The 26,761-nt window shown below is 42.5% G+C and overlaps 2 protein-coding genes across 2 annotated transcripts in view; one reads left to right on the plus strand and one right to left on the minus strand.

Annotated features, from left to right (window-relative positions):
- The window catches only part of RIOX2 (ribosomal oxygenase 2), a 27,088-nt gene extending 13,839 nt beyond the window's left edge, over positions 1–13,249 (plus strand). Inside the window, exons 5-10 of the mRNA XM_008061373.1 lie at positions 2,882–2,985; positions 7,112–7,214; positions 7,942–8,113; positions 10,350–10,438; positions 11,873–11,962; positions 12,748–13,249. Coding sequence (XP_008059564.1) covers positions 2,882–2,985; positions 7,112–7,214; positions 7,942–8,113; positions 10,350–10,438; positions 11,873–11,962; positions 12,748–12,906 — 717 coding nt within the window. The 3' untranslated portion in view covers positions 12,907–13,249. The remainder of the gene's footprint in view (positions 1–2,881; positions 2,986–7,111; positions 7,215–7,941; positions 8,114–10,349; positions 10,439–11,872; positions 11,963–12,747) is intronic.
- Positions 13,175–26,761, minus strand: part of CRYBG3 (crystallin beta-gamma domain containing 3) — a 123,736-nt gene continuing 110,149 nt past the window's right edge. Inside the window, exons 22-26 of the mRNA XM_021714101.1 lie at positions 25,622–25,761; positions 21,536–21,659; positions 17,131–17,289; positions 15,697–15,856; positions 13,175–14,910 (exon numbers count right to left, since the gene is read on the minus strand). Coding sequence (XP_021569776.1) covers positions 14,822–14,910; positions 15,697–15,856; positions 17,131–17,289; positions 21,536–21,659; positions 25,622–25,761 — 672 coding nt within the window. The 3' untranslated portion in view covers positions 13,175–14,821. The remainder of the gene's footprint in view (positions 14,911–15,696; positions 15,857–17,130; positions 17,290–21,535; positions 21,660–25,621; positions 25,762–26,761) is intronic.

Here is a 26,761-nt window from a genome sequence, read left to right on the forward strand (position 1 = left end):
CAAGGATTGTCAAATACTATTTTGATGCTCCCTTTAGAGCAAAATCTCTTGGAAGAGACGCTATCTATAGGTCTGTTTCTTTCTTCTTTTTTTTTTTTGAGTTGGAGTCTCACTCTGTCGCCCAGGCTGGAGTGCAGTGGCACGCTCACAGCCTTCCCAGCGTCGACCTGCTGGGCTCTGGCAGTCCTTCTGCCTCAGCCTTCCTAGTCGTTGGAACTACCAGCATGTGCTACCGAGCCCCATTGATTTATTTTGTTTTATTTTATTGTAGAAAGGAGGTCTCGCCAAGTTTCCCGGGCTAGTCTCAAACCCTCTGGCTCAGGCAGGTTCCATATTATTAGTAGTTTTCCTATTCCTGCCTACAAATCACCACAAGCTCCGTGGTTTAAAACAACCTAAATGTATTACCTTAAAGTTCTGAAGGTCATAAGTCCCAAAGGGGGTCTCCCTGGGGCTGGCAGGAATATGTTCCTTCTGGAGCCTCTGGTAGAGCGTCTTCCCTTGCCTTTTCTCAGCAAGGGATGTCGGGGGTGTTGAGCAAACGATTTTGGGATGAATGAAATATACAGCCATGTGCCGGGTAATGACATTTTAGTCACCGAAAGACCGCATATATGACAGTGGCCCCATAAGATTTTAACGGAGCGGAGGAATTCTTGTCACCTAGCGATGTTGCAGTTGTTGTGAAATGTCTTAGCGCAGCGCATTAGTCCTGTGTTTGTGACGATGCTGGGGCCAGTAACCCTGTGCTGCCCGTCGTATCAAAGTGGGTGGTAATGTCCTAGGCCTTCACCTTCACTCACCGCTCACTCCCTGACTCACCCAGAGCAACTTCCAGTCCTGTAGCTTCCATCCATCTATCCATCCGCGTACCATTTCTTATCTTTCATACCATATGTTCGCTGTACCTTTTCCACGAGATGCGTTTACATGCACACTGTCGTGTTACTATTGACTACCGTGTTCAGTACAGGAACATGCTTTCCAGGTGTGTAGCCTAGGAGTAGTAGGCTGTACCCTATAGCCCAGGTGTACAGGCTGTGCTGTCTAGGTTTGTGTAAGTACACGCTAGGATATTCACACAGTGATGAAATCATCAGGCGACATCTTCCTCAGCACGTGTCTTTGTCATCAGGCAATGCATGACGGTGAGGGTCACAATTGGGCCGTGACAGGGATACTCCGTAAATGATAGTTGCGATTGTCAGTAAAGCGTTTATCCCTGAGGGACTGTCAGTTGTCAGGGCAAGTGGCAACCAAGATAGCTCTTGTGAACATATATTTCATAATATACAAGGGAGGAGAACCCCCCAAAAAACTGGAATTACTTTTTGGAGGGTAGGTCCCTTGTAGCGGTACAGGCTTCCCCTGCTGGAACCCATTGGCATCAGTGTACCAGCTATTGTTGTTGTGAGAGGCTGAATTCTGTTTCAGTGGACTTTTTTCTGGAGATTTTTTCAACACGCTTGCCCATTTTATGATGCGTGATTTATGAATGCACCTGTCCACACGGTGCTGAGTGTTCAGCAGTTTTTGATCAAAAGTGTCATGATCCTGTGCCCCACCCTCCCTGTTCACCCCATCTCACCCCAAACGACTTTTTTGGGGGGTTTCCCTGAATGAAAAAAGTCCTCAATGAGAAATGTTTTGCCAATGTGGAAGTGGTGAAACGAAACATGGCAGAAGCACTAAAAGTCATCCAAATTGACGGGTTCAAAAACTGTTTTGAGCAGTGGAAAAAGTGTCCTGATAGATGTATTGCATCAAATGGAGGGTACTTTGAAGATGACTGAAGTTTAAACATGTAAGAATAAATACACAATTTTTTATAGATAAACTCTGGCTTTTTTGGAGTCACCTCTCGTATTGTCTCTTGCTTTGAGGAGAATCTTTAAAAGTTTTCTCCCGCTAGTATTTGTTGAGCTCTTTCTCCAGGGCTGATGGCTGTAACCATTGCACCAGCTGCTTCCTGTGATCTCAGAGGGATGAGTGGCTCTCAGTACTCCTCCTCTCCTCAGGCAACTAGTGTACAACACATTTCTGTCTGGGTGGGATCAGGGAGGAGGTTTCTTAGGGCAGGGGTCATTTGAGAATGTTTCTGTCCACCGGCTTGGGAGAGAAAAGGCATAGGTAAGAAGAGGCTCAGCTGCTTGAGAAAATGAGCTTCAGTTGTGTCTGTTTTTCAGCTTCCAATAAGGATTGTACAGTTTTTCATCCATCCATCCAAACATTTATTGAGCCTATGTTGTGTGCCAGGTGCCTTGCTAGGGTAAAACATAGCCCCTGCCTGAAGGAAGAACAAACGATCAGGGAGTGGTGACTGGCAGGTAAAATAATATAATACAACCACAGGCTCATCATTGCCCCTAGAGCTTTAGAAACAGCATCTTCTTTAATACTCAAAATAGTCCTGTGAGGCTTGGGGCTATGACTTCCATTTTACAGATAAAGACACTGAGGTTTGGGGCACTTTTAAGTAAATTGCCAGGTCACCAGCCAGTTAAGTAATAATATCTGTCTAACTCCAAGTTAAAGCCCTTACTCTTAACCGCTACAGAATGCAAGCAGGAGGAAGCAGTCTTCCTATGCACAGGATGTCACCTCCCTTGATTCCTGAATCAAGGTGGGGTATTGGGTATTATCAAGTTGATACCTTGTATCTGGTCTCAACTTGAGAATAAAGACGGTGACTTCAGGCAGTGAGAATCTCTGGTGGATTGTGGCTCATGGACTAGCTGGAAGCCACATGAGCCCGGCATGCAGGCTGTCTCTTGAAGTTGTGGTTTCTGGAATGGAAACTGAGACTCAAAGCTGATAGTTATCTCCTTAAAGAGGACGGAGACTGAGGAACTTCTCTCCCCTTTTCTGTTTCTTCCTTTAGCCGGGTGATTTGCTGTACTTTCCACGAGGGACCATTCATCAGGCGGACACTTCTCCAGGGCTGGCCCACTCTACCCATGTTACCGTCAGCACCTACCAGAACAAGTAAACACTCTGCCTCACAGCCTCGCATCCTAGGATGGCTCCGAGTTGCCCACTGTAGCCACGTTCAGGAGATACATGGGGGAGCTGGCCGCCAGCTCTTTTCTGGACCCCAGGCTGTCTCTATTGTCAACTTCCATATTCCCTTGCTGCCCCGTATGTGTAACTGACTCCTCTGGACTTCCTCCTGGGAATGTCATGAATCTGACTCTCTATAGGAAACTGGGAGTTGCCCAAGTAGAGGGTCCCATAGTTTGGAATGAAAAAAAACTGTAGCTGTGGGTATGTCAGTGTTAGTGATGCCAGGCTGGGCTTGCAGTCTCTCTATTATGGTAAAATATATATAACATAAAAATGCCATTTTATTATTATTTTAAATAATATTTTATTGTTTAAAAGATGGGGACTTACTATGTTGTCCAGGCTGATCTCGAACTCCTGGGCTTAAACATTCCTTCCACCTCGACCTCCCAAAGTGCTGGGACTACAGGCATGAACCAACATGCCTAGCCAAATATGCCATTTTAAACTGCACGGTTTGTTGGCATTAATTACAGACATACTGTTGTGCAACATCACGACTGTCTGTTTCCAAAACATTTTCTATACCCCCGACAAGAACTCTGAAACCATTGAAGCCTCTTGGTCTCTTCTCTCTCAACTTCTCCCTCTCTCCCTGATTCTCTTTCTGCTGCCAGCTGGTTTTCTAGTAGTTGGTTTTGCTCTCTCCTGTTCCCGCCCCAGCTTCTGTTTACTCATTGTGCTGGCTCTTCCATAAGCCTCCATCAGTTACTTCTTAGAAACCTCTTGGTTTCCACTTCTCACAGTCATTGAAGTTAAAGTAGAGAGGCCGTCTGCAGCAGAGGGAACTGACAATGCATGTGTTGACAACCGTTCCAATTAAAATCACGTTTCGTTTCAGCGAGTGCCTCCTCACAGGGACCAGAACTGGGCGGCCGTGCTGTTGAGTTATTTTCCAAAAGCAGCAACCTTGCTGGCCCAAATCAGACTTAAAACCACACCAATCATTAGTGAGTATATTCAGCAAGCAAGCACTAGACACTGTGCTTGCTGCTGGGAGTGCAGGGATTGCATTGGAGGGCTTTGAGAGAGCTTATGCCTTGGAGGTGGTGGTGGTGGTGGTAGGAGGGGAGAGATAGTGTGATAAATTCTGTCGTAAGTTTACAGAGGAGACTCCTGGAGTATAGAGGGATGCAATTAGCTAAGCGGGGGCATCAGAAAAGGCTTCAGAAATAACACCAAAGGCGAGTGAGTCTTTTTTTTTTTTTTTGAGTTGGGGTCTCACTTTGTCGCCCAGGCTGGAGGGCAGTGGCACACTCCCAGTCACCGCAGCCTCCACTTGCTGGGCTCGGGTGATCCTTCCTCCCCAGACTTTCAAATAGCTGGAACTACAGGCACGTGCCACCATGCCCGGCTAATTTTTTGATTTATTGTAGAGATGAGGTCTTGCCAAGTTGCCCAGGCTGATCTCGAACCTGTGGGCCCAGGCAATCCTCTCACCTCGACCTCCCAAAATACTGGGATTGTAGGCTTGAGCCACCGTGCCCGGCCTTGAGTGAGTCTTAAAGAATGAGTAAGTAGGAGTGGGTCAGAAGATCAGAGTAGAGGACATTCCAGGCCCAAGGGACAGCAAGTCCCCTCCTACTTGCAAAGCCATAACTTGCAAAGCTAGGTAGTAAGCATGCCTCTGCTTCTTCATCTGACTTTTCGGTGTGAAATTCACCTCTGTGTTTAAAAGACTTACCAGAGGAACTAGATGGAGCCTGGCCTGAGGTTAGTGCTATCTTTGTTCCTGAGTAGGAGGCCCAAGCTGGTAGCAGGCTTCCATTTGGAAAAATGCCCTTGCCCCTGTGGCTAGTTAGGTTCCTTGCATAGCAAGGGACAGAAAGTCACCAAGGCCAGCTTAAGAAGAGGAGGGTCACTTGAGGGAGTGGGTCATAGGAACGGTGGCCAGGCCACAGAGAAACTGGAGTCAGAAGTTCATTCTAGATCCAGAGCAGCTCTGGGCCTTGGCAGCCACATAGTTTGGCCCTGGGAGCGTCCATGCATTGCGGGTATCGCATCAGTCACCGGACCCACCTACTGCCTCTTTCCCTCATTCTCTTGCTCCCCCCACTAGCTAATTTTCTGGTAGTTGGCTTTTGTGCCCCCTTTTCCCTCCCCAGCTTCTGTTCACTCATAGCACTGGCTTATCCATCTGCCATCATCAGTGACTTATCAACCTTTCTCTACCTCATTAACCCTACTTGCTTTTGCTTCTGCCAAGTACCTGAGTCACTCTCTCTTTCCCAATCCCAAGAGTGATGATCCGGCAGGCTTCCCCTGGGTCCCACCCATAACTTTTCGAGTCGACTGAGGCTAGGGAGAGCATTGGAAGTCACAGAAGTTGTCTGCCTGTGGATGGGCACCGTGACTGCTGTGTCTAGGCTGCACTCTCCTGTGTCTTGGTCAGTGATGCTGGAGCTAGAATGGGGAGATGTAACTTGAGGATCAGTGCTCCCCAGATACATTGCTGTGTTTTGAGCCTGGTGTTCTTTCACGTACTGTGGAGGAGTACAGGTTTGGATCCTCTTCCTGATGCCACTCAAGGTAGCATTGTTAGAACATTTGAGGTCCGCTGGGTGGGACAGCAGCAGGTTGACTGGCTGTTTTACTGAAGTGAATACCTCAAGAGGTGTTATTTCTAAATTTTGGAAAGTCCCAAGATCTATTCTGGTTCTTAGAAGAGCTGGAGCACTGTCTAACTGCTATTAAATACCTTCATGAATCGGTTGAGGTCAGAAGTTTGAGACCAGTCTAGTCAACATGGCAAGACGCCCTCTCTAAAAATTAGCTGAGTGTGGTAGCACACACCTGTAGTCCCAGCTACTCAGGAGGCCGAGGTGGGAGGATCTCTTGAGCCCAGGGGTTCGAAGTTACAGTGAGCTATGATCATGCCACTGCACTCCAGCCTGGAAAACAGAGCGAGACCCTGTCTCTAAATAAGTAAGTAAATGAGTAAATTCCTCCATGAGCTGTTGCTGCATGACTTCCACCTATAACCCTGCAGAAGAAGCATGTGTTTTATGCTGCCGAGTGATCTGCATGTATCTCCCACGTTGAGGTTCAGTAAAACACACTGGGTCAGATATACAACATTGAGTCTCAAAGCAGTGAAGCTGCCAGGAGGTGGATGTCTTGGGGAAAGTGTCTCTGCTAATGTGACTTTTGTCCTTCTCTGCCACTTGTATGGGAAGGAAGCATGAAAGTGCCAATTTTGCTTACTGAGTGAGGAGCAAAAGCCATACTGTGAATTTCCATTTTGCAATATGAAATTTGCTGGTGTCATGGGCAAATTTTAAACAGTTAAGAAATGTTTAAAGAGAGCAGCCCCACAGAGTGTGCTTCTTACACTGGCACACACTGAGACATACACCAATTCTGAATACCCCTAAGAAAGCAAAGGAAGTTGAACAGGGACACTTGTCCCTAGATGTTATTTTTAGCTACTAGCTGCTGCCTTCTACCCTCTGGTAAAACTATTTCTAGAAATCAATTATTTTGGAAGTATTGATGTTGGTGTATATTTTATTCAGGAACAGTGTCCGTTTTTTAAGTGACAAGGAAAATGTAATATTTACTGTTCAGATAATTACACAATCCAGAGATTTTGCTGTTATCTAAATGTATTTCTGTTGGATTCACTGTATATACCTTTTTTTTTCTAAATCCTGTAGTGAGTGTTAAAAGTTTCTACAAAGCTCTCTTCATAGATACTTTGTTTAAAATTGGGTCCCCTGAGCTTCCTATTCTATGACAGTCTATGATTAATTTTCTGATATCTTTATGAGAAACCATGAATGAATCCTAGCTTCTCCTCTTAACTTTCCAAGTAAATGTCTGGGATGAGGTGGGAGGAAGCAGGGTGGTCAGTGGTCTTAGGTTTCTGTGTTTAATAGTGACTAATTAATTGATGAGCAGGAAGTTGGAACCTAATTGGAACCCAGTTGGAGCCCAATCTGTAGCTTTTGGCTTTACTCCCAATACATATTTTATGTATATTTTGTGTGCATTTGTATGTATATATTTTTTGTTTTTATATTTGCTTTCCCCTTGGTACATGTTCTAGTTCATGGGGAGATTTCCTTTTGGATACCATTTCGGGGCTTGTGTTTGATACTGCAAAGGAAGACGTGGCACTACGGGCTGGCATACCTCGGCAGCTGCTCCTGGTAAGGAGTAAAGGCAGGTAGGAATACAAGGTAGTAGCCATGGCCCAGGCCAGCAGAAGCCCTGCCTTCCAGGGACCCCAGGATCCCTCTTCCCTCATGAGCCAGGGAAGTGGCTGAGCTGATGATGTGCAGAATAAGTGGAGTGCTGTGTGCTACACAGCGATCCAGAGAACATGCTGTATACACGGCTGTCCTCCACGGTGGTATAGCAGGCATGTGAGAATGCTGGTGGAATAAATGAATTCTGTAGCCAGGAGAATTATAGATTTAGTGCACATGGGATTCCTAGTTAGGAGAGACCTATTGCACTGGGGAGTCTGGCTTTCCTGTTCTGCTTTTACATTTTGAAATAGGAGCCCAAGTTGGTTAGTTTGAGAAGATAAGTGAATTGTGCTGAGTCGAGTGAAGGTTGTTCTCACTGCCCGAAGCAGTCCTCTTAGGACAGTGACTTGCGTTCCAAAAGACACAGCCCAGACTGTACTCTGTTTCCACAGATTATTTTCAGGCATTTTTTTTTTTTTTGTAACCAATAAGCAGCTTAAGGTGAAGCGTTCACAAGGAAATAATGGGATCTTGTTGTTAAGGGCTCAGGTTGCCCCTCTCGCTTTGCAGGGACACGCGTTTATGTCTCTACAGGATGGTGGGCAGTTATGCATGGTACTGTGGAGACTGGCCTGGGTAGTAAGTTCTGCTGGCATCTGGACCAGGGCTCACTTTGTGTTTCTAGCAGGCAGAAACCATGACTGTTGCAACAAGAAAGTTAAGTGGCTTCCTGAGGACACTTGCTGACCGACTGGAGGACACCAAAGAACTGCTTTCATCAGACATGAAAAAGGATTTTGTGACACACAGACTCCCCCCTTACCACGTGGGGGATGGAACGGAGCTGTCCTCACCAGGTGGAGCTTGCCATTGTCTTCTGGGTGGCTCAGGGCTGACGCGGGATGTTTGAGGCTCTCCTGGGTAGGCTCCTCTCTGAGCAGACGGAAAGTAGGAAGCCCTTCAGTGTTAATGTGGACCTAGATCTATCCTCAGTGTGTGTGGCTGGACGAGACGTGCAGCACTGCACTGTTACCATCCCGCAACTCAGAAGTCATTGGCAAAGAACGTGTCTCAGTATGATGGAGAATAAGAGCCCTCTGGCATTCACAGACTTCAGGAAGTTTTTGGAATTTGAACATTGGACTAATCTTGTTGGGATTAAGTTGGGGATGGGTTGGCATAGTCTGTTTAGTGTGTCTATAAAGGAATACCAAAACTGTATAATTTATAAAGAAAAGAGATTTATTTGGCTTACAGTTTTGCAGGCTGTACAAGAAGCATAGAGGCTGCATCTTGTGAGGGCCTCAGGCTGCTTGCACTCATGGTAGAAGGAGGAGAGCCAATGTGTGCAGGGATCCTATGGCGAGAGAGGAAGCAAGAGGTGGAGGGAGGTGGCAGGCTCTTGACATCAGTTCTCATGGGAACTAGTATAGTGAAAACTCATCCCCTCACCTCTGAGGGAGGTCATTAATTTATTTATGATGGATCCACCTCCATGACCCAAACGCATCACATTGGGCTCCCCTCTGCCATTGGGGATCATATTTGGACCTGAGATTTTGGAGGGTACAACACTGTAGCATGGGTAAAATGGTTGCCATCATCAGGTGAAATACCAGAATACCCAAGCTTGTCATTGACCTTCTGCCTATCATAGGTGACTAATATGTGACAGGCTTAGGCAGTAAATGACATAACACACTTCTGGATGATCTCCTGTAGCCGAGGCCACCAAGAACATGCTCCTGAACAAACTCCTGAACTAAATTGGATTCAGTGACTTGTTGGCAGGTGGAGAGTGCACACCATTGGGAACTATATGGCTCTGAGGAAAAGAGTGTTAGGATTAAGAGGCTTTAGGCTTGGGTATGTGATTCTGGAGAGGGCTCGAGGAAGCAGGGCTTTGCTCTGGGTTGGATGCTGTCAGGAAGTAGAAGGGATTCTATGATTAGGTCTCTTAAGTTATCAATGTAAAGCAGCAGCATAGCCAGGGCAGGGCGATATTTGGTCATTGTTGTGGTTGGACAGTGTTCCTGTTTTGCCTCAGTTCAGACGTGAATTCAGAGCCGTGGTGTTTTTGTCTTTATCACAGTCTCATGGTGACATTGTCCGACATTGATGATCTTGTCTGACATCTGTGATCTTGTCCAAAGTAGGTGTTCTGAGAAGTTGTCTGTGTCTAAGAGAACTCAGACGAAGCTGAAACTGCCACGTCAGCTTGGGCTGCTTTTCTTTTTCAGGAGGCTTGAGTGAGAGGGAGTGTTTTTTACTAACTTTTCTAAAAGCCTTATGTATCACCAGGTGTAAATCATGGACATAGACAATCCCTAACTTCCCTTCTCATATTGATCCTATGTACATTGTTACTCTAGTCTTTGGAGGACGTTTAGAGTTTGTTTTTGATTGGACCTATTCAAAATAGAAAATGTTTTTAAAAACGAGTATTGTAGTCTTTAGTGGAACAGTATTCACTGAGTACCATCTTCTAGCCCAGAATACTTTCAACATTCCTTGTCTTAATCACTCAGATAACCCTGAAAGGCTAGTCTGTTTCGGGTGGGTAGTTTTTCACTAAGTTAAATCCAGTTTGGAAAAGAAAAGATTTTCTGTGAACTTTATTAGATGGGTTTTTAGGAGACTATGTTTGTACTATATAAACGGAATAACTTGCCAGGATCACACAACTAGTAATTAGACTGGTGCAGCTTGAACTTAGGGAGTCCTTCCAGAGTTCACTTGTACAGCAAGAAGCTTGTAGAGGATAGAAACTGGAGTGTTCGGTGTAGAAGGCATCTTGGCCCTGCCTGTTGGGATAGCTACTGTGCTTTGATGGCATTGTTTATATCCACCTATTACTAACTTACGTTGTTATTTATCTAAGTGTATGCCTGGGACTGAGCTTCATAAGGTTGGGAACTGTATATTGAACATCCCTCTAGTGTTGGGGTGAGCGATATAGAGTTGGAAGAGGGCACCCCTTGTTTGGATCACTGTACATTCTCTGTGTTTCTCACAGAGTTGCACCCATAAGCAGGTTTGAATCGACTGGTTTCCTTTTTTGAAGGCTGCCTTTCTCTCTTTGGGGTTTTCTAGGTGGAGAGTTACCAAGGCTGGACAGCATAGTGAGACTGCAATTTAAAGACCACATCGTCCTCACAGTGGGGCCAGATCAGGATCGATCTGTGAGTATCCAGGAGGGAGATGTCTTCTTGGGGTATTTGCATCACAGGCTTCAGGTTAGCAGATTAACCACTGGTCGCTGGCCTTCTCCTTTGGGGATCTACCTGTGTTCAGTTTAATCCATCTCTTCAGGTCAGAGAATGCCCAAATCTCACTTTCTGGTTCCATATTTTCCTGCATGTTGTGCATCTGAGGGCTTGCCCTTACCTCCCACAGGACCGGCCTTCCCTCCTCTTGGTGGTGATGAATGCCTGGGCTTTGCTGCCCATCCTGCTTCAGGCCTCATTGCTGTTGCTTGGACAGCCGGATCCCATTCCTGAGTCTCCCTCTTCAGTCCCTCTTCAGTCCTCTACGTGGTTTTGTATGCTTATGTTTCTTCTCCTTAAACTCTGTCCTTTAATCATGGAGAACAAAATCTAGCTTCTGTAACCCTGCACCTAGCCTAGTGAGTCCCCAAACCGGCTGGTCATGGAATCACCTGGAAAGCTTTTTAAAATTATACATTCCTAGACTTCATCTGGCCTTGAGTCTCTGCATTTATGTTTTCATAAATCTCCCTGAACATTCCTAAAGACCTTGGGAACAATATCATCTGTATGGTTTCATCCTGTTCTTCCTAATCAGGCCCCTTGAAGTGCCTTATGAATGACCAAGGGGGTGAGGGGTGCACTTACATGTCTTCATAACCAGACTGTTCCAGCCTTCAGGATCAGACTAGAGAGGACTGATTTATAATATATACAAAACTTTAAAAGTATATACCTTAAAAGTACACACTCTAACATCCCTATTTTTTTAAAAGAATGTAGTGATTCTGATAGTCAGTGTGAGGCATTGTACGTCAGGCCAAGATTGTTTGCCTTTATCTAAGAAGTGACAAAGAATGACTAAAGGCTCTGGAAATTACAAATTGTACCGTGTAGAATGGTGAGCAGGGACCATTTGGGAGGCTACTGTAATTGAAATGGAGTTTTTTATAGGCCACACAGCTGATATTTCTCAAGAGTTAGTCCCTCCATGGTGTTCATAAATTGTCAATTTATACCTAGGGATGTCAGATTTTTTTGATGCAAAAAAGTATGGGTATGACTTTAAAAAAGAAACTGTTTCATTTATATGTAAATGATTGCTTTTTCATTAAATCCTGAAGATGGTCTTCTAGGTGACACTCCAGCTATTATATCTTTAACAAAATGACTCATAATGCCTATTAATTGCCATGTGCAAATAGTAAGCTGTAGTGACTAATGAAATATAGACATTATAACGCATATGTACACACTTTTTTTTTTTTTGCCAAAGGGATTCTTTACAGTATTTGGTAAATTTCACTTGAGCACCGAGGCTTCTCAGGTATTTCTTGATGTTGACCTACTGGAAAACCCTTCTGGTATTGAAGCCCTCATGTTGATACCTAACCTTTTTCCCCCTCAAAGGATGAAGCTAGAGAAAAGATGATATACGTATATCATTCCTTAAAGAACAGGAGAGAGACTCACATGATGGGAAATGAGGAGGAAACAGAGGTTTGTTCTAACTGAAAACAGATGTCTTTCCTGTGATTTGGGTGATGGTTTGGGAAAAATCGATTATTTTTTATTCATAGATAATGTGCTTTTGATGGCTGCGGTGTAGACTTACTATTTCCCATGCCAGAGCACGATTGACAGATTGCATGGGCGCGATTACGTCAGACAGTTCTGTAATGCACATATACTAGCTTTAAACATACTAGCTGGGACCTGAAGCTTTGTAGGAAGGGTATAACCTAATTAATGTGAAAAATGACTCATATCACTTACTACATAAATTAGAATGCCTTTCATGAAGTCTAAGCTTTCATAGAAGAGTGGATAACTTTTTTTTTTGAGTCAGAATCTCTGTTGCCCAGGCTGGAGTGCAGTGGCACACTAACAGCCACCTGTTGGGCTCAGGTGATCCTTCCACCTCAGCCTTCGGAGCAGCTGGAACTACAGGTGCATGCCACCACGCCTGGCTAATTTTTAAAAATTTATCTTAGAGACGAGGTCTCACCAATTTGCCCAGGTTGGTCTTGAACCCCTGAACTCAGGCAGTCCTCTCGCCTTGGTCTCCCAAAGTGCTAGGATTACAGGCTTGAGCCACCTCGCCTGGCAGATTGAATAACTTTTAAAATTATCTAGTTACAGTTTATCTGAAACAATTTTCATACTTATGAAGAGTATCAAAAATAGTGATGTATTAAAAATCATAGACGTTTACAGGAAGATGCCCCTTCAGTGATATCAATACACATGTTTGTGTTTGACTGACTAATTTATCCTTTTTTCAGTCTCATGGACTTCGCTTTCCTTTATCACATTTGGATGCACTGAGGCAAATCTGGCACAGTTCAGCTATTTCTGTCAAGGACCTGAAACTTACTACAAATGAGGAAAAAGAAAGCCTGGTATTATCCCTCTGGACAGAATGTTTAATCCAAGTAGTCTAGTGCCTTTGCACAATCAAATATCTACTATCTTACATTCACATATTTTTCCAAAAGGGAACATTTGGGTCAGCAGACTGGGCAGGAGGAATGGTTACACACATGAGCCAAAGAGAAGAGGAACTCAGCTTTCCTGACCTGTGTGTCTACTAACTTGAGCCCCCCTGTCCCCTCCCCTGGTCACAGGTAGTCAATTGGCCATATGAACTAACGGCATATGGAGGAAAGAACAGCCAGTTACCACGTATTCCAGAAAGTGACTAAACCATACTACTTTTGACACGTTTATTTAATCCAGTGTGGTAGAAAAGGCACAACTTCAATAAATGTATCATTTCGAATTAAATGTCGTTAACTTGGCTTTGTCTTTGGAAGAAACAGCTTCTTTAAAGAGCCTCATTGGCTCCAGAAAAGTTTTAAACAACACAAAGAAGAACAATTTTTAACTTGGTTTTTTACAATGAAAGTATACATACCTTTGGGTATACACAAGACCCCCCAATAAAATAGTTATTCCTGTGATGTAAATTTCATTAAATAATACTGCCACACCAATGAGAGGCATTCAACATCTGTGGACATAAGGGAGTTTTACAGATGATAAGAGCCTGAGATTGAAGGAAAAAACCCCCAATATTTACATGGAAAGACCAAGTCTATAAAAAATACTCAAAATAGTGGGTCTTCATCTGAGTTTAAACTGTTAACTGTTATTTTACATTCTAAAGTGCATATAGGTTGATATTTTAAAAAATATCACTGGAGAATTTTAATCTTTATATATAAAAATAGAGCATTTTCTGCTTTCTAGCAAAAGTTGGGGATACAAGGAACAGCTGTCTCATTGTAGTTTTAAATCCAACTCAGGAGGGAAAAAAATGCTTGAGAATTGTGCAGTTAAAGGTGGTAATGACTACTGGAAACTAAGTCAAAGATGATTTCCTACCGAATTTTACTTAAAGCGATTTAAAATGGGAGTGAAAACTGAGTTTTCTGTCATTTCATAGAGAAATCAACTCCACTTTTGCTTGAAAAGTAAGATGGTAAGGTAAAAGCTCAAATACTTTAATTTGAACATTTAAAATTTCTCTTTACTTCAGGCAAAGACAAATTTGACTATTCTTATACTTAAATGACAAAGTCCTTAGGAAATGTTTCTTGAGGGCAGATCAGGCAAAATCTGGGGTGACGCCTCAGTGTAGGAACAGGTAATGTCCATCTTGTCACCTAAAGGCCCGTTTTTCTTAACACTAACAGAGTGCGAGTTTGGCCATTGGTTATTTGTGCTTTTTTGGTCTGAAGGACTGCAGAAGAACGGCTACAGAAAATATACTAATACTTGTGCCTTTTTCCTAACAAAGCTGAGTTCCCTCCCTGGGGCAGTTACAAGTAGAAATACTTTTGGGATGCTCCAGTTCTAAAAGCCTCAGTCTAGTAAGTTTAAGGTGTATCTAATACAGCAGCTTAATAGGAAGGTTTATGCAATACATTTTAGTTGCTGCTAGAAATTACTCATCTTTTTTTGCAAAAGTATGACTTGACCTAAAGGAGTTTGTATTCACACAAGCACCTAGTAGGATATTTACTGGTAGAGGATGATGCCGTCACCAGTTTCCTGTAATTGGGCCATCAGAAATAGGATTCATTTTTGGTGGACAGGAGAGAAAATACAGACTTCAGGAAGCTTTCCCACCACAACTGGAGCTCAATTAGGAAGAGAACCTTGCCAAGGATCATAACGTTTTCTTCACTGGAACACTGAATAACTGGCAAGAATATCTTGAGCTTTTCCACGGTTAAGAGCCATGGTCTTAGGTCAAGGAAACGGTTGATACTGCTCAGTGATCCAGGAGTGTGAGGGCAGGCGATTCCTTTCTGTGTACCTCCTTTGCTCTTTCTAGGGATATTGTTGATTCTCTCACAATATTTCAATGTCCCATTTCTGTGTTTCTTCTCCCTCCAGGGGCTGATTTACAATGACATGAGTCTTGTCACAATAATTTCCTCCTAAAGTAGAAATTCCAAAAGAAAAGATTATTTGTTCACACAGGTGCTCAGCAATTTCACAATTTTCACAAGCTTTTGTTCAGCTCACTGTTTGGGTAGATTACTATGTCTCTACAAAGCAGTCTGAAATGGGAGACTGAGTTTGAACAGGCTTAGCTATTATCCACCTCAAATTGGGCCTTATTATGACTCAAATTGAAAAAATAAAAAGTATAATACATGATTGTCTAAGCAGAGTGCCCTAACAATGCGAGTCTTCAGAACAAAGTGCTCTGAGAGAACTCTGGCTAAACGTCAGGTACTGTGTTTTCGTTTCTACACCACCAGTTATTGTGACTAACCCAATTACAGCAACAGCCATGAATAATATTGGCCCTGACCTTGCGAATTCAAAAACAAGGTTAATTGACACCTACCATAAAGTCTAACTGAGGACTTTTAAGGACCATGGCAATTCACAGCAAAAGTTGGAGCTGTTTCTTTCTAAGAAATATGATACTCATGGTTTATGGTGCTTCAAATTTGGAACTGTTCTTGAGTTCATGTAGCAAATGGAAACTTCACAACTATACAAATGGACAAAAAGCTTCTTATACTTTGTCATTTGGCTTTTTCTGCTAAGTCCCATATAACTAATTGTTTTGTTAAACTGCCTTTTTTCCCAAGCAAAATTAAAGATGACTTAACATTTCTCTTATGCATAAGGATGTCCTTTACCCAGGATGAGGTTTGGAGCTGAAACTGATTTCCAGGTACGCGTATCATTGGGTATCATCAAAGGCCCACCTTTAACATCAAGGACGAGCTGATCACTGAGATAAGAGCTGATGGTTCCATCTTTATTCAGTCTCCACTTCTGCCTGAATTGTCCATGTTCTGTCCACAGGGCCACCTTAGCTCCAGGTGTGTCCCGCCCACCGATCACATCAAGACAGGTATCACTGGCCTAAAAGGGTTAAGAAATATTTGTACTATGTTTGCTAACAAAAGTTGAATGGGGTCATTTTTCTTTTAGGGGACCAAATCATAGATATGAAGTATCTATGTCTATCTTTTTAAAAAAAATAATATTTCAACCTGAGAAAGATGGCTGGAAAAAAATTAAAAATTTATAAAAATAGAATAATTTCATTAAACCTTTTCATAAGCCTTCTTTAGCACAGAAAGAAAGCTACTGAAATAGAGGTACTTGTTTTTAATAGATGTTTGCATCTGACAACAGATGTTCAATAAAGGTTTTCTGAATTGGAATTAAATGTTAAGTTTCTTGTTGGCTTAAAATGTATTATGTTGAGCTTTGTTTTCTTATAAAAAAAACATTGGGTGATGTGCTAAGGATATCCAGACAATAATTACATTTAAATGCTTCTCATTTTTGAAGCATGAGAAAAAGAAGATAATTCATTGGTGATACAATAAAACATAGCTTCAGTGTTTTTAAACTAGTTGTTCTCTATTCTCCATGGCATCAAACATAATGGAGGTGTCATAGAAAAAAACAAACCTACACTTTATTTTCTAAGCTTCCTCCAATAACAGCTTCTTTCTTCTGCTACTACACTTCATTGTATATTTTGAAAAGGGTTTCAACACATTTGGCATTTCACAGACAGCTGATTTTACCTGGGCCATCAAGTAAGGAACACCTCATGAAAGCATAGTATCATTCAGATCCAGTGACTTGGTTTAAAAAATCATTTAAGTGTATTCATAGTATGTGATATTTTTACTTAAAAATTGAAACTGGCTGGGTGTGGTGGCTCACAACTATAATCCCGGCACTTTGGGAGGCCAAGGCAAGAAGATTGCTGGAGTCCAGGAGTTGCAGACCAGCCTACACATAGTAAGACCTCATCTCTAAAAAAACATAAAAATAAAAAATTGGGTGGGCATGGTGGCACACACCTATAGTCCTAGTTACTTAGGAGGGTGAGGTGGAAGGGCTGCCAGAGCCCAAAAGCTTGAGGCTGTGGTGAGCTGTGATTGTGCCACTGCACTCTAGTGTGGGTGGCAAAGTGAGACTCTGACTGAAAAAATAAATAAAATGATTTTCTAGATGAAAATATTCTCTAGGTCCATTTTACTTAAATGCTTTTTAATATACATAGCAGTATTTCTCTGAAGTTGCATTAATTTATGCCAGTTGATTTGACAAGATTCTAGTTACTAGAAGAAAAAAAAGACCAGAAAGTGGGGCACTGTATCAGTGAGGTTGTCTACCTTGGATTTAAAGAGTCCCCGACAGTAGTGCCAGATCTGAGTATTCTTCCCACTGTAGGGAGAGAGGCACACAGATGTTGACCTTGTGTCTGCCAGGTTTCCAGTGACTGTCAGGTACTCATCCAGGCCTCGGTTCTTTATTCTGATGTACACTGCAGGCTGTGATGGGAGAAACAGAGCCATTTAGAAATAACTTTTTGAACCTGGAAACGTCCTCCCAAAGGAGGAAAGCTGGAGGGAAGTGAGAGCTGACTAGCTTCCTTTATCAGTTTCACTCTTACTCCTTTTAGTAAATACATATAAATTCATACTTTCTAGTGATAAAGCTTTAGGCCATAGAGTACAAAATAAATTATACAATCTCTTACACTTACTGAAAAGTGCCCTTTTGAAAGGGTAGAAAGTATCAATGGTAGTTTCATTCACTGGAATTCTATGTGACAAGGGGTGGGGCAGTGAAGAGTTAGAGACTTGATGAGTTTCATTCAACAGCTCACATAGCCCGGCTCACGTGAGAGAAGTAGGGGAGTGATGATAAGGGCAAGGTGTCGCCTACAAGGATCTTATAACAACCCCGGAAAGACCAGTATGGCAATCAGACATACGGTCTTCAGCTATGATTAGATGCCAAAAGTCAGCTAGCTATGGGAGGTCTTGAAAAACCCAGAGAGCTGAGGGACATAATACTTGTGGTAATCTCTCTCTTCACATAAGACCTTTATATTTCTTCAAAGGAAGAGACATGTACGTTTAATCACTACTTAGTTATTCAAAAATTGGGTAATAGAGGACTTCGTCCTCTTGGCCTGGAAGTTCTAAAATACATATGGGAAGTTTTAAAAGAAAATATTAAATCTAGAACATGCCTCTAAAAATAATAGCTCATCTCTATTAAGCACTTAGTATATGTCAAGCAGCATTCTAAATGCTTTCTCCATTATGTTGTCAGAATAACCCAGGACAGCCCTTTAAGAAAATTCATTTATAGCCCTAATTTTATAAATTAGGGACACAGATACGGAGAAGACAGATCTGCCTGCACCAAAACTCCCCTTAACCAGGATCCTCTCAGGCCTGTGCTGAAATGAACTAGTCACTCTTGGGCACAGGGAATTAATACCAAAGGTGGCATAGTAAGACAGTAGAAAGGCAGGGTGCACGACTGAAGCTCAGCAGAAACCATTCTTTCAGCCCTATGACCTAGTCCTCAAGTCTTAATGTGGTAAAAGCAGACACCCAGCATCCTCATCTTTGGTCATCTAATTGGCATCCCAGTTAGAACCTTGGCAGGAATAATGACAGATGATCTGTTGTTTAATAAGAGAGCACTTGCATGCAAGGAAACCTAAGTGCTGTGTAAATGTAACATGGTATGGTAAAACCACCACTGACTAGTCTGCTGCTATCTTTGAAACTTATGATAGATCAACATGAGGCCAGTTGAATTTAGGTAAACTGCTGCCATGTTTAGCCTTCCTAGGGAAATCAACATTCTGTGCACTTAAGCCAATAGAAGGACAAATTATCTGGCCATTTAAAGCAGACGAACAAGACCACTACTTGGCAAAATGTTTTAAATGTTTCAGACCTCTACTTCCACATTCATAATGCAACAGTTAATGTACTTAAATTCCTATAATTCAGCCTGATCTCCCAGTGCAATCATTAATTCTTGAGGCTTCAGTATATCTTTATTACATTTTCATTACCTTGTACATATAAGAAAACAGATGTGACCTTCACAGATGACAGAGTTCCAATTACTTTAGGACCAAGTATCACAGTTTTAATCAATTAACTCAAGCAAGGTACTAATTACCGTTATTACACATGTGTAGTCTGACTCCTCTGTAATTATACTTAAAAACACTGATACACATTATAAGTACCTTAGTGACTTCCTAATTCCCAGCCTCAAGAAGGATCACATTTTAATTAGTCCTGAATTTCTAAATATGATTATGAACTAAAGCAGTACCAATGGCTTTACCAAAAAGTTAAATGTGACCCACAAACTGCTCTTTTAGAAACCCAGAATTCTTTAGCTGGGTTTCAAAGCTGTGGCCTAAATAATCAATGAGGAAAATCTATTAAAATATTATTTTGAAATTAAATGTTTTATCAGACTAGGAACCAGGTAGCTAGTTCCCAAAGCACAGTGAAAGAAAGTAGTGTATCATTTTTATTGTCAAAAATCTTCCTGTAAATGTAGCGGCCGCTGTTCTAGCTATCCTTTATTTCAGCACCCTGAGCAATGGGAAGGGACATTCTTCCCTAACAAGGAACCACCATTCAAAAATGAGGAACTTATACATGGTGTTAAACTTGGCTACTCAAGTTCCTAACAACAGGATCAGCATTAAACAGCTGTTAAAAGCTAAACTGACTTCTCAGTACTTGCTTTTGGCCTTGGCTTTTCGGTAGGGGTCCCTCATCATCCCACATGATAGGAGTGAGGAATAAACCCCATATAAAGGTCATGAGATCCTGTCCCAAACAACATTTTAGGCCAGGAAAGCCACTAATGTTTCAGTATCCCTCAGAAGAGCATCTCTGGCTCTCTCAAGGCACACTGTGAATGATAAACTTTCAAAATAAATGTATTATCCTAGTAATATGAGCCAGATGTTATATCAGACCCTTTGCATGCCTGATGGTATTTCACCCCCACAGCAGTGAGATGTAAGCCATGTGGTCACTGTTTTGCCAGTGATCCGAGGTGCCAGGACATGCAGTGACTCACCAAAGTCACAACTGCTTACAAATGGCAGAGCTGGGATTTGAACCAACAGAACCCAGGAGAGGTGAGGATGAACATGTGTGTGTGCACACGTGTGAAGGTGATGGGAGAAGACTGATGAGGTTAATTGTTTTTTGGCTTACCATTTGTTTAGCACTTAAGTGAGTGTCAGATCAGAATGTCAGAGCTTCCCATGTGCATCCCCTGTGCTACAGAGCTCCATCCTTGGAATTCGGGGTGACACTCCCTAAATGCTGAGTTTAGGCCGGAGGAAGGTCAAGTGTGGTTGTGTAAGAACACAGATTTTAGAGCATAACAGAATGGGGTTTGAGTCCTGGTTCTGACACTTCCAAGACCTTTTGCCAATGTGCTTTACCCCTCAGAGCCTTATTTTTCCAACTAGAAAGTAGGGTTGACGATTCCTACCTCAAAGGACTGTTGTCAGCATCACGTGAGAAGGTGTTTCTCAAGAGGTTAGAGGAAGGTACAAATGGCACATCCACTGACCATCACGCCCCTGCAGCCTCGCTTGAGTTCTCCACTTTCCATGAAACCTCAGCTTGATCCTACACATGTTGATTACTTCCATACTCTGAACCAGGCACTGCCAGAGGCTTTTTGATGATAATATATTGTTTTGTATTTTATTCTACTGCTTGGAGTTGGATATGTTTTACCCAACAAAAATGTGAGCTCTAATAAGGCAGAAGTCACATCTTTTTATCTTCCATTATACTCTGCATAATATCAAACATTCATTCTTCCATTTACACCCTCACTCCTTCATTAAACAAACAGTCTCTGAGCTCCCACAATGTGCCAGATATTGTGACAGGCACCAGGGGTCGAGCCATGAGCAAAATGTGCACAACCTGCCTCCAGGGGGTTTTCAGTAGAGGGGGAAAGAGCCCGATCCAGCCATGACTGGATGGTTACAAACCACATACAGGGTCTTGCAGAGAAAAAACCGAGTCTTTTAGGGTCTAATTTAGATTGGGAGGGAGGGTGGAAGGGGCATCCTTGGGGACATGATACTGAAGCTGAATGTAGAAGGATGACCGGCCGAGTAAAGAATGAGGGAAGCACACTCCGTGCAGTGGGCACGACCCGTGCCTGGAGCCTTTGTGGGAAAGCACTGTGCTCAGTGTCCATGATGCTGCCATGTGAGAGATGAGCTGGAGAGGTGGGGGTGGAGGACTGATCACACAGGCCGGGTTGAAGAGTGTAGACTATCCTAAGCACAGTGGGAAGCTTTTGAACAGAAGACTGACGAGCAGTAGGTGTGCAATAAATACTGTTTTTTTTAAAATGCCAGGATCTATCCTGAGTATTGTGTAAGTAGGGAAAAAAGTCCAAATACTTAGAAAGTACAACTAGTGTAGTATCAAAGCTCAGTCCACAGTTTGCCACAGAGCTTGCAATATCTTAGTTCTCAATGAAAAGTGCACATGGTCGATAAGAATTTGGACTCAAAGTTAAAATCCAATGTTGACCCCAGATAAGGTTTTACAAATTGGTCAAATCTACAAGGTTTCCCCATCCTAATCCACTCCCCCTGCTACAGGGCAAACTAAATTACATGGCCATCACTTCAGATGCTGTGGTTTATGACATTTCCACCGGAAAATCAAGCTATTTGGGATCTTACGGTTCTTTTCTCCTTACCTGCTTCATGGGACGAAGGGAACCAATTGTTTTCCACCTACTGAACGCTGTCCAATTTGGGATCTCAGTAGGCTCAAGTAGGATTTGTCTTCCCAAGAAATTGGATCCTTCATAAGCTATCCATCTATGAAAGCAAGAAAGAAAAAGGTGAAATACTTTAAAAGAAAAAAAAGCCATCTTTTATCCAAAAACCTGTTATTATTCCTTAAAGGATTCATAAAATTCTAGGTTTGCTAGTTTAAAAAAATAGGATTATTGGCTGGTTGTGGCAGCCCATGACTGTAATCCTAGTACTTTGGAAGGCTTAGGTAAGAACACTGCTTGAGCCCAGAAGTTTGCGACCAGCCTGGGCAACATAACAAGACCTTGTCTCTACAAAAATAAAATTAAAATTAAAAAATTAGCCTGGCATATGGCTGCAGTCCCAGCTACTTGGGAGACTGAGGATGGCACATGCCTTTAGTCCTAGCTACTTAAGAGGCTGAAGTGGGAGGAGCACTTGAGCCCAGGAGGTCAAGACTGATGAGCTGTGATCATGCCACTGCACCCTGGGTGACTGAGGACTGAGGCACCTCGACTCAAAAAAAAAAAAAAATGCATTTTTTTCCTAACAGAAAAATCAAGATGGTTTAGGAGAAACCTGCACTGGAGTCCAACTAGGATACTGGTTTCCTTACTTTCAGAATGAATGAAAGGTTCCGTCCATCTCTGAAATTCGATATTCCTTCGATAACACTAAGTCTTCTTCAACCATAACTTCCCGCTATTACCCAGTAGAAGAATACTTTCTTGTCCTTCGGGTTATCACCACATGTCCTTCAGGGTCCCTTGGGGTGGCTCCAGTGATCTCTCCAGAAATACCTTCATCCACAACTTGCCCAAGGCCCGAGGACTTCTTACGGTTATCCACAGAAGTCCTCCATCTCACTGTTACTTCAAGGCCCGGCTCCTTCACAAATCCTTTCCAAAACCCTTGCCTTCAACTCTGGCTGTGTTAAAGTGTAAAAGTGCACAGGGCCTCACGGGCAGCATCTGCCATCTCAAAGCGTATTGAATGGGGCAAGTCATGCCCACTCCTTCATGGACTGGCTTTGGCAGCCCTAGCACATCAACTTCAGTAGTTGTGACAGAGACAGATGACCCCAAAATTGAAATGACTATCTGGCCCTTTACAGAAAAAGTCTGCAAGCCCTGCTTCAGGTGATTACCAAGCCAGGTAGCTAAGGACAATGAGCTGGAATTGCCAAGAGGACCTGAAATCCTCAGCAGGACTCGAGGTCACTGTACACAATGCTTAAGAAAGGATGTGGGGAAGACGAGGCTGCCTTGGTTTGTTCAGATAAAGTCCCTGGAATTATAGCAGGGGTCACCCTGCCTTGGACCAAGAGATGGGCTCAGAGCACCAGCAGTGGAAAAGGCGGTCTGCCAACCAGTTGGACCAGTGCTCTGGAACAGGGCCATCTAGGGTTTAGGCACAAGATGCAAAGGGCTGCTCTGGGCTGATGTGGCAGTGACTCCAGCTCCTCAGTTTTCCAGAGGACAGCTTCTAAAACTAATGGAGGGCTTGGGGGCTGAGAACTCAATTAAATATTCCTTAGGGGCTTGGACCTCGGGTAAAATACAGGAAATGACATCAACTTGTGGGGCGAAGGGAGGAACTGAGGAACTTGATGTAGTATAAACACGAAAGCTTCAGTAGGGGTTACTGACCTAACCCAACCACCAGGAGGAAAAGTGCACCCTGCTCCCCACAACCGAGATCCGGCTTGGTCAAATTATGGCAGATGAACAAGATGGATGACCCTTCCTCGACCCTTTCTTGCCTACACAAACCTAAACAATCAGACCAGTGCAGACGCAGGTAAGCATGACTACAGAGAAGCTTAGTTACCTCTCCAGCTTCACAGATTCTTTAAATATACAGGGAAGTTTCAGTTATAAAACTAGGCAGGATTTTAAGAAGCTGTACCTACTAATATATTGATGTAATTGAATTCCACAGCTGGCAAGACTGTGGGATGGCGCATTAAAGCATGGCTCTCATTACCATCACGGGTCAAAGATACGGGATCACATGGGGATTAAAACAAAATAAACCCAACTTGTCACTGGAAGAAGGTGGCTGTGTGTGAAGTGGTACCCTGTAAGCCACAAGCGACCTAGGAAAATCTTTAGGCAAGCTTAACTATTCCTTACCAGTTCTCTTATAGAGATTCTTGAGTAGTGAGAGTAGGTGGATAATAAGCCAAAGAGAATAAGAATGTCAAGGTAAATGGCACCAGTTTTCCAGAAAAGAGTGAAACAAGAAACTGAGAAATTTTCAGAGGTGAGTCAACTCTCAATTTCACTCAAAAATGTAAAGACAATAAATGTATTAAAAATGTGGTGAATATCATATCAAAGATGAAAAATTAAGTTCCAATGAACTTAGTTAATGGGTAAATAATACATTGTAATCTTATGCTTAGATAAAGTAAATCAACTTGTTTTAAGAAACATCAAACCATGTGAAATGCTTTGCAGAAGAAAATTCAAACTATTACACATATGAATATTATAAAAGCCTTATTGTAATAGTTGACTTGCTTTTGCAGTCAACTTATATTCTTGGCTTTCTCATTCATTATCCTCAGATATTTAAATAAGTAGAATTGATTACCACACAATTTAAAAGCCATAATAAATTTGTTTAAAAGCCATTTTTATATTAATCATCAAGAGCTATGCGTTTTTAGTTGACTTCTGGTACCAAAACACCACCAGTACAGCAGCAGGGGCTGTCTTATATCCAAACTCTGGAGAAATGGCCTGAGGGGAGCAAATAGAGGTTCTACTTCAGGGCCCCCACTCACAGGCCTCTCTCATTTTTGTTCTAAGTAAATACATTCATACCTAATTGTTGTATCCGTAATTTTTCATTTTTCTTAAAGGCAGCTTCCCAAACTATAGCAGCGCAGGCCCCACATGGCCTCATCTACTCTGATTGACCAATACCCTAAATGAACGACAGCACTGCTAGGCTGGGTCAACCAGTGCACTCCATGTAAAAATGAGCACCCTGGAGGGAACTGCTCCAGAAGAAACAAGTTGTTAAATCACAATAGAAGAAACCACTCTTTCTTGCACAGTCATTTGCCTTAAGCAGGCAATGCTCTTAACCCAAGTTGATGACTCACTAAAATTTCTTCTGAAAAGAAAGTGGGCTCAACCCGGTAAAGCCATCTGGTCGACCTACTCTAGGCCATGCTCTAACCATGTGGCAGCCCTTCTCTTCCAAGTACTCTTTCCCTAGACTACTGCATACTACAAGGTGGGGTCAAAAAAAAACAAGAACCAGAATTATGTTTTGGAGGTTGGGCCGCTTGTAGTACAGGATTCCCTCGCTAGGTAAGGTTTCTTGGAACCCATTGGCATCAGTATGCCAGCTAGCATTGTTGTATGAGGCTACGTTCAGCTTTGGTGAAATTTTTTTTTGGCAGGGGGAGATTCTTTCAGTGTGTTTGCTCATTTCATGGTGGGTGATTTACGATCACCTGCCCACACAGCACTGCATGTTCAGCAGTTTTGGACCAATAACTACGTGATCCACATGCCCCACCCTCTCTATTTACCCAATCTCACCCCGTGTGACTTTTCTTTGTTTCCTTGGATGAAAAAAGTCCTCAAAGGGAAACGTTTTGCCAATGTGGAAGAGTTGAAACAGAAAACAGCAGAAGCACTAAAAGGCATCAACAAGAACGAGTCCAAAAACTGTTCTGAGCAGTGGAAACAGTGTCTCGACAGGTATATTGCATCAAATGGGGAGTACTTTCAAGGTGACTGAAGTTTAAACATGTAAGAATAAATACACTATTTTTTATGAATAAATTCCAGGTTTTTTGGTTTTCCCTTTGTATACATGAACATGATTCACAGTCTTCTCTCATTATTATTACTATTATTATTACTATTATTACTACATCAAGAGATAAAAGGAGTAAGGGCACCACCAGACCAAAACAACAGCACTGGGAGAATACACAGCAGCTGTGCAATGCTGTCCTAAAACAGTGTCTGAACCAGACCAAGGCCTTCTCCCATACTTACAGTCCACTCTTCACCCATACAGACTGCGTGTAGAAGTGCAAGTCCTTGTTCAGAACAGAGTTCACAGCCTCTTCTAGGTGTAACTCTCTTCCTTCACAATGTTCCAGAGCAAAAAGGCTGATGGAGGGCTCTTCAAAAACCTAATAGCATAAGAAAGAGAAAGCTGATTCACCATTCAGGGTGGCCATACCTCAGTGGCATTCCGTTCTGAACGCAGGGAACCCTGAGCCCAGTGTATTCTCAAATGCAGAAAGTTTACTGCTCTACCCTCTGAGGACATTACAGTCAAAACTGCACTGGTGAGATGGGATTCTATTAATAATTTTTATTCACTCTTTTGTAAATTAAAATTATCAGAAAAGCAAACAATCTCATAATAAAAATGGACACAATGCTCAGCCTCACTAGTCATCAAAGAAATACAAATTAAAACCACACAGACTTACCACCTAACTCCAGTCAGGATGGCCATGATCAATAACTCAAAAACAACTGATGCTGGAGGTGATGCGGGGAAAAGGGAGCACTTCTACACTGTTGGTGGAAGTGTAATTTAGTACAACCTCTGTGGAAAACGGTTTGGTGATTCCTAAAAAATCTAAATATCAACCTTCCATACAACCCCACAGTCCCCCTACTGGGAATATACCTGGAGGAACTCAAATCACTCTGTGAAAAAGATACCTACATGCATGTTTATTGCAGCATTGTTCACAATAGCAAAAACATGGAACCAACTGTGCTGCCCATCAGAAGAGGACTGGATAAAAAAAAAAATGTGGTCCATATACACAATGGAATAGTAGGCAGCCATAAAGAAGGACAAATTATGAACTTCACAGCAATTTGAATGGACTTAAAATCTATAATACTGAGTGATCTATCACAAAGAACTGAGTACCACATGTTCTCATTCATAAATGGACCTTGAACAATTATCATAATACTATAAGAAAGGGATTAGCAGTAGCGGGAAACTGCTGTTGGGGAGGAAGGTGGGGTTGGCAGTAGTGGGAAACTGCCAGGGGAGGGGGCTCACCTCATCAACAAGGGTACCTGCATAATGAACATTTATATATCTAACTCTGTACCCTACATCTTTAAAATTAAAGATTAAAAAAATAAGATGATATTAAAAAA

The sequence above is a fragment of the Carlito syrichta genome, unplaced genomic scaffold, assembly GCF_000164805.1.
Source record: "Carlito syrichta isolate Samal-C Ts95f unplaced genomic scaffold, Tarsius_syrichta-2.0.1 Scaffold305223, whole genome shotgun sequence".
In the NCBI taxonomy this organism is placed as follows: Eukaryota; Metazoa; Chordata; class Mammalia; order Primates; family Tarsiidae; genus Carlito; species Carlito syrichta.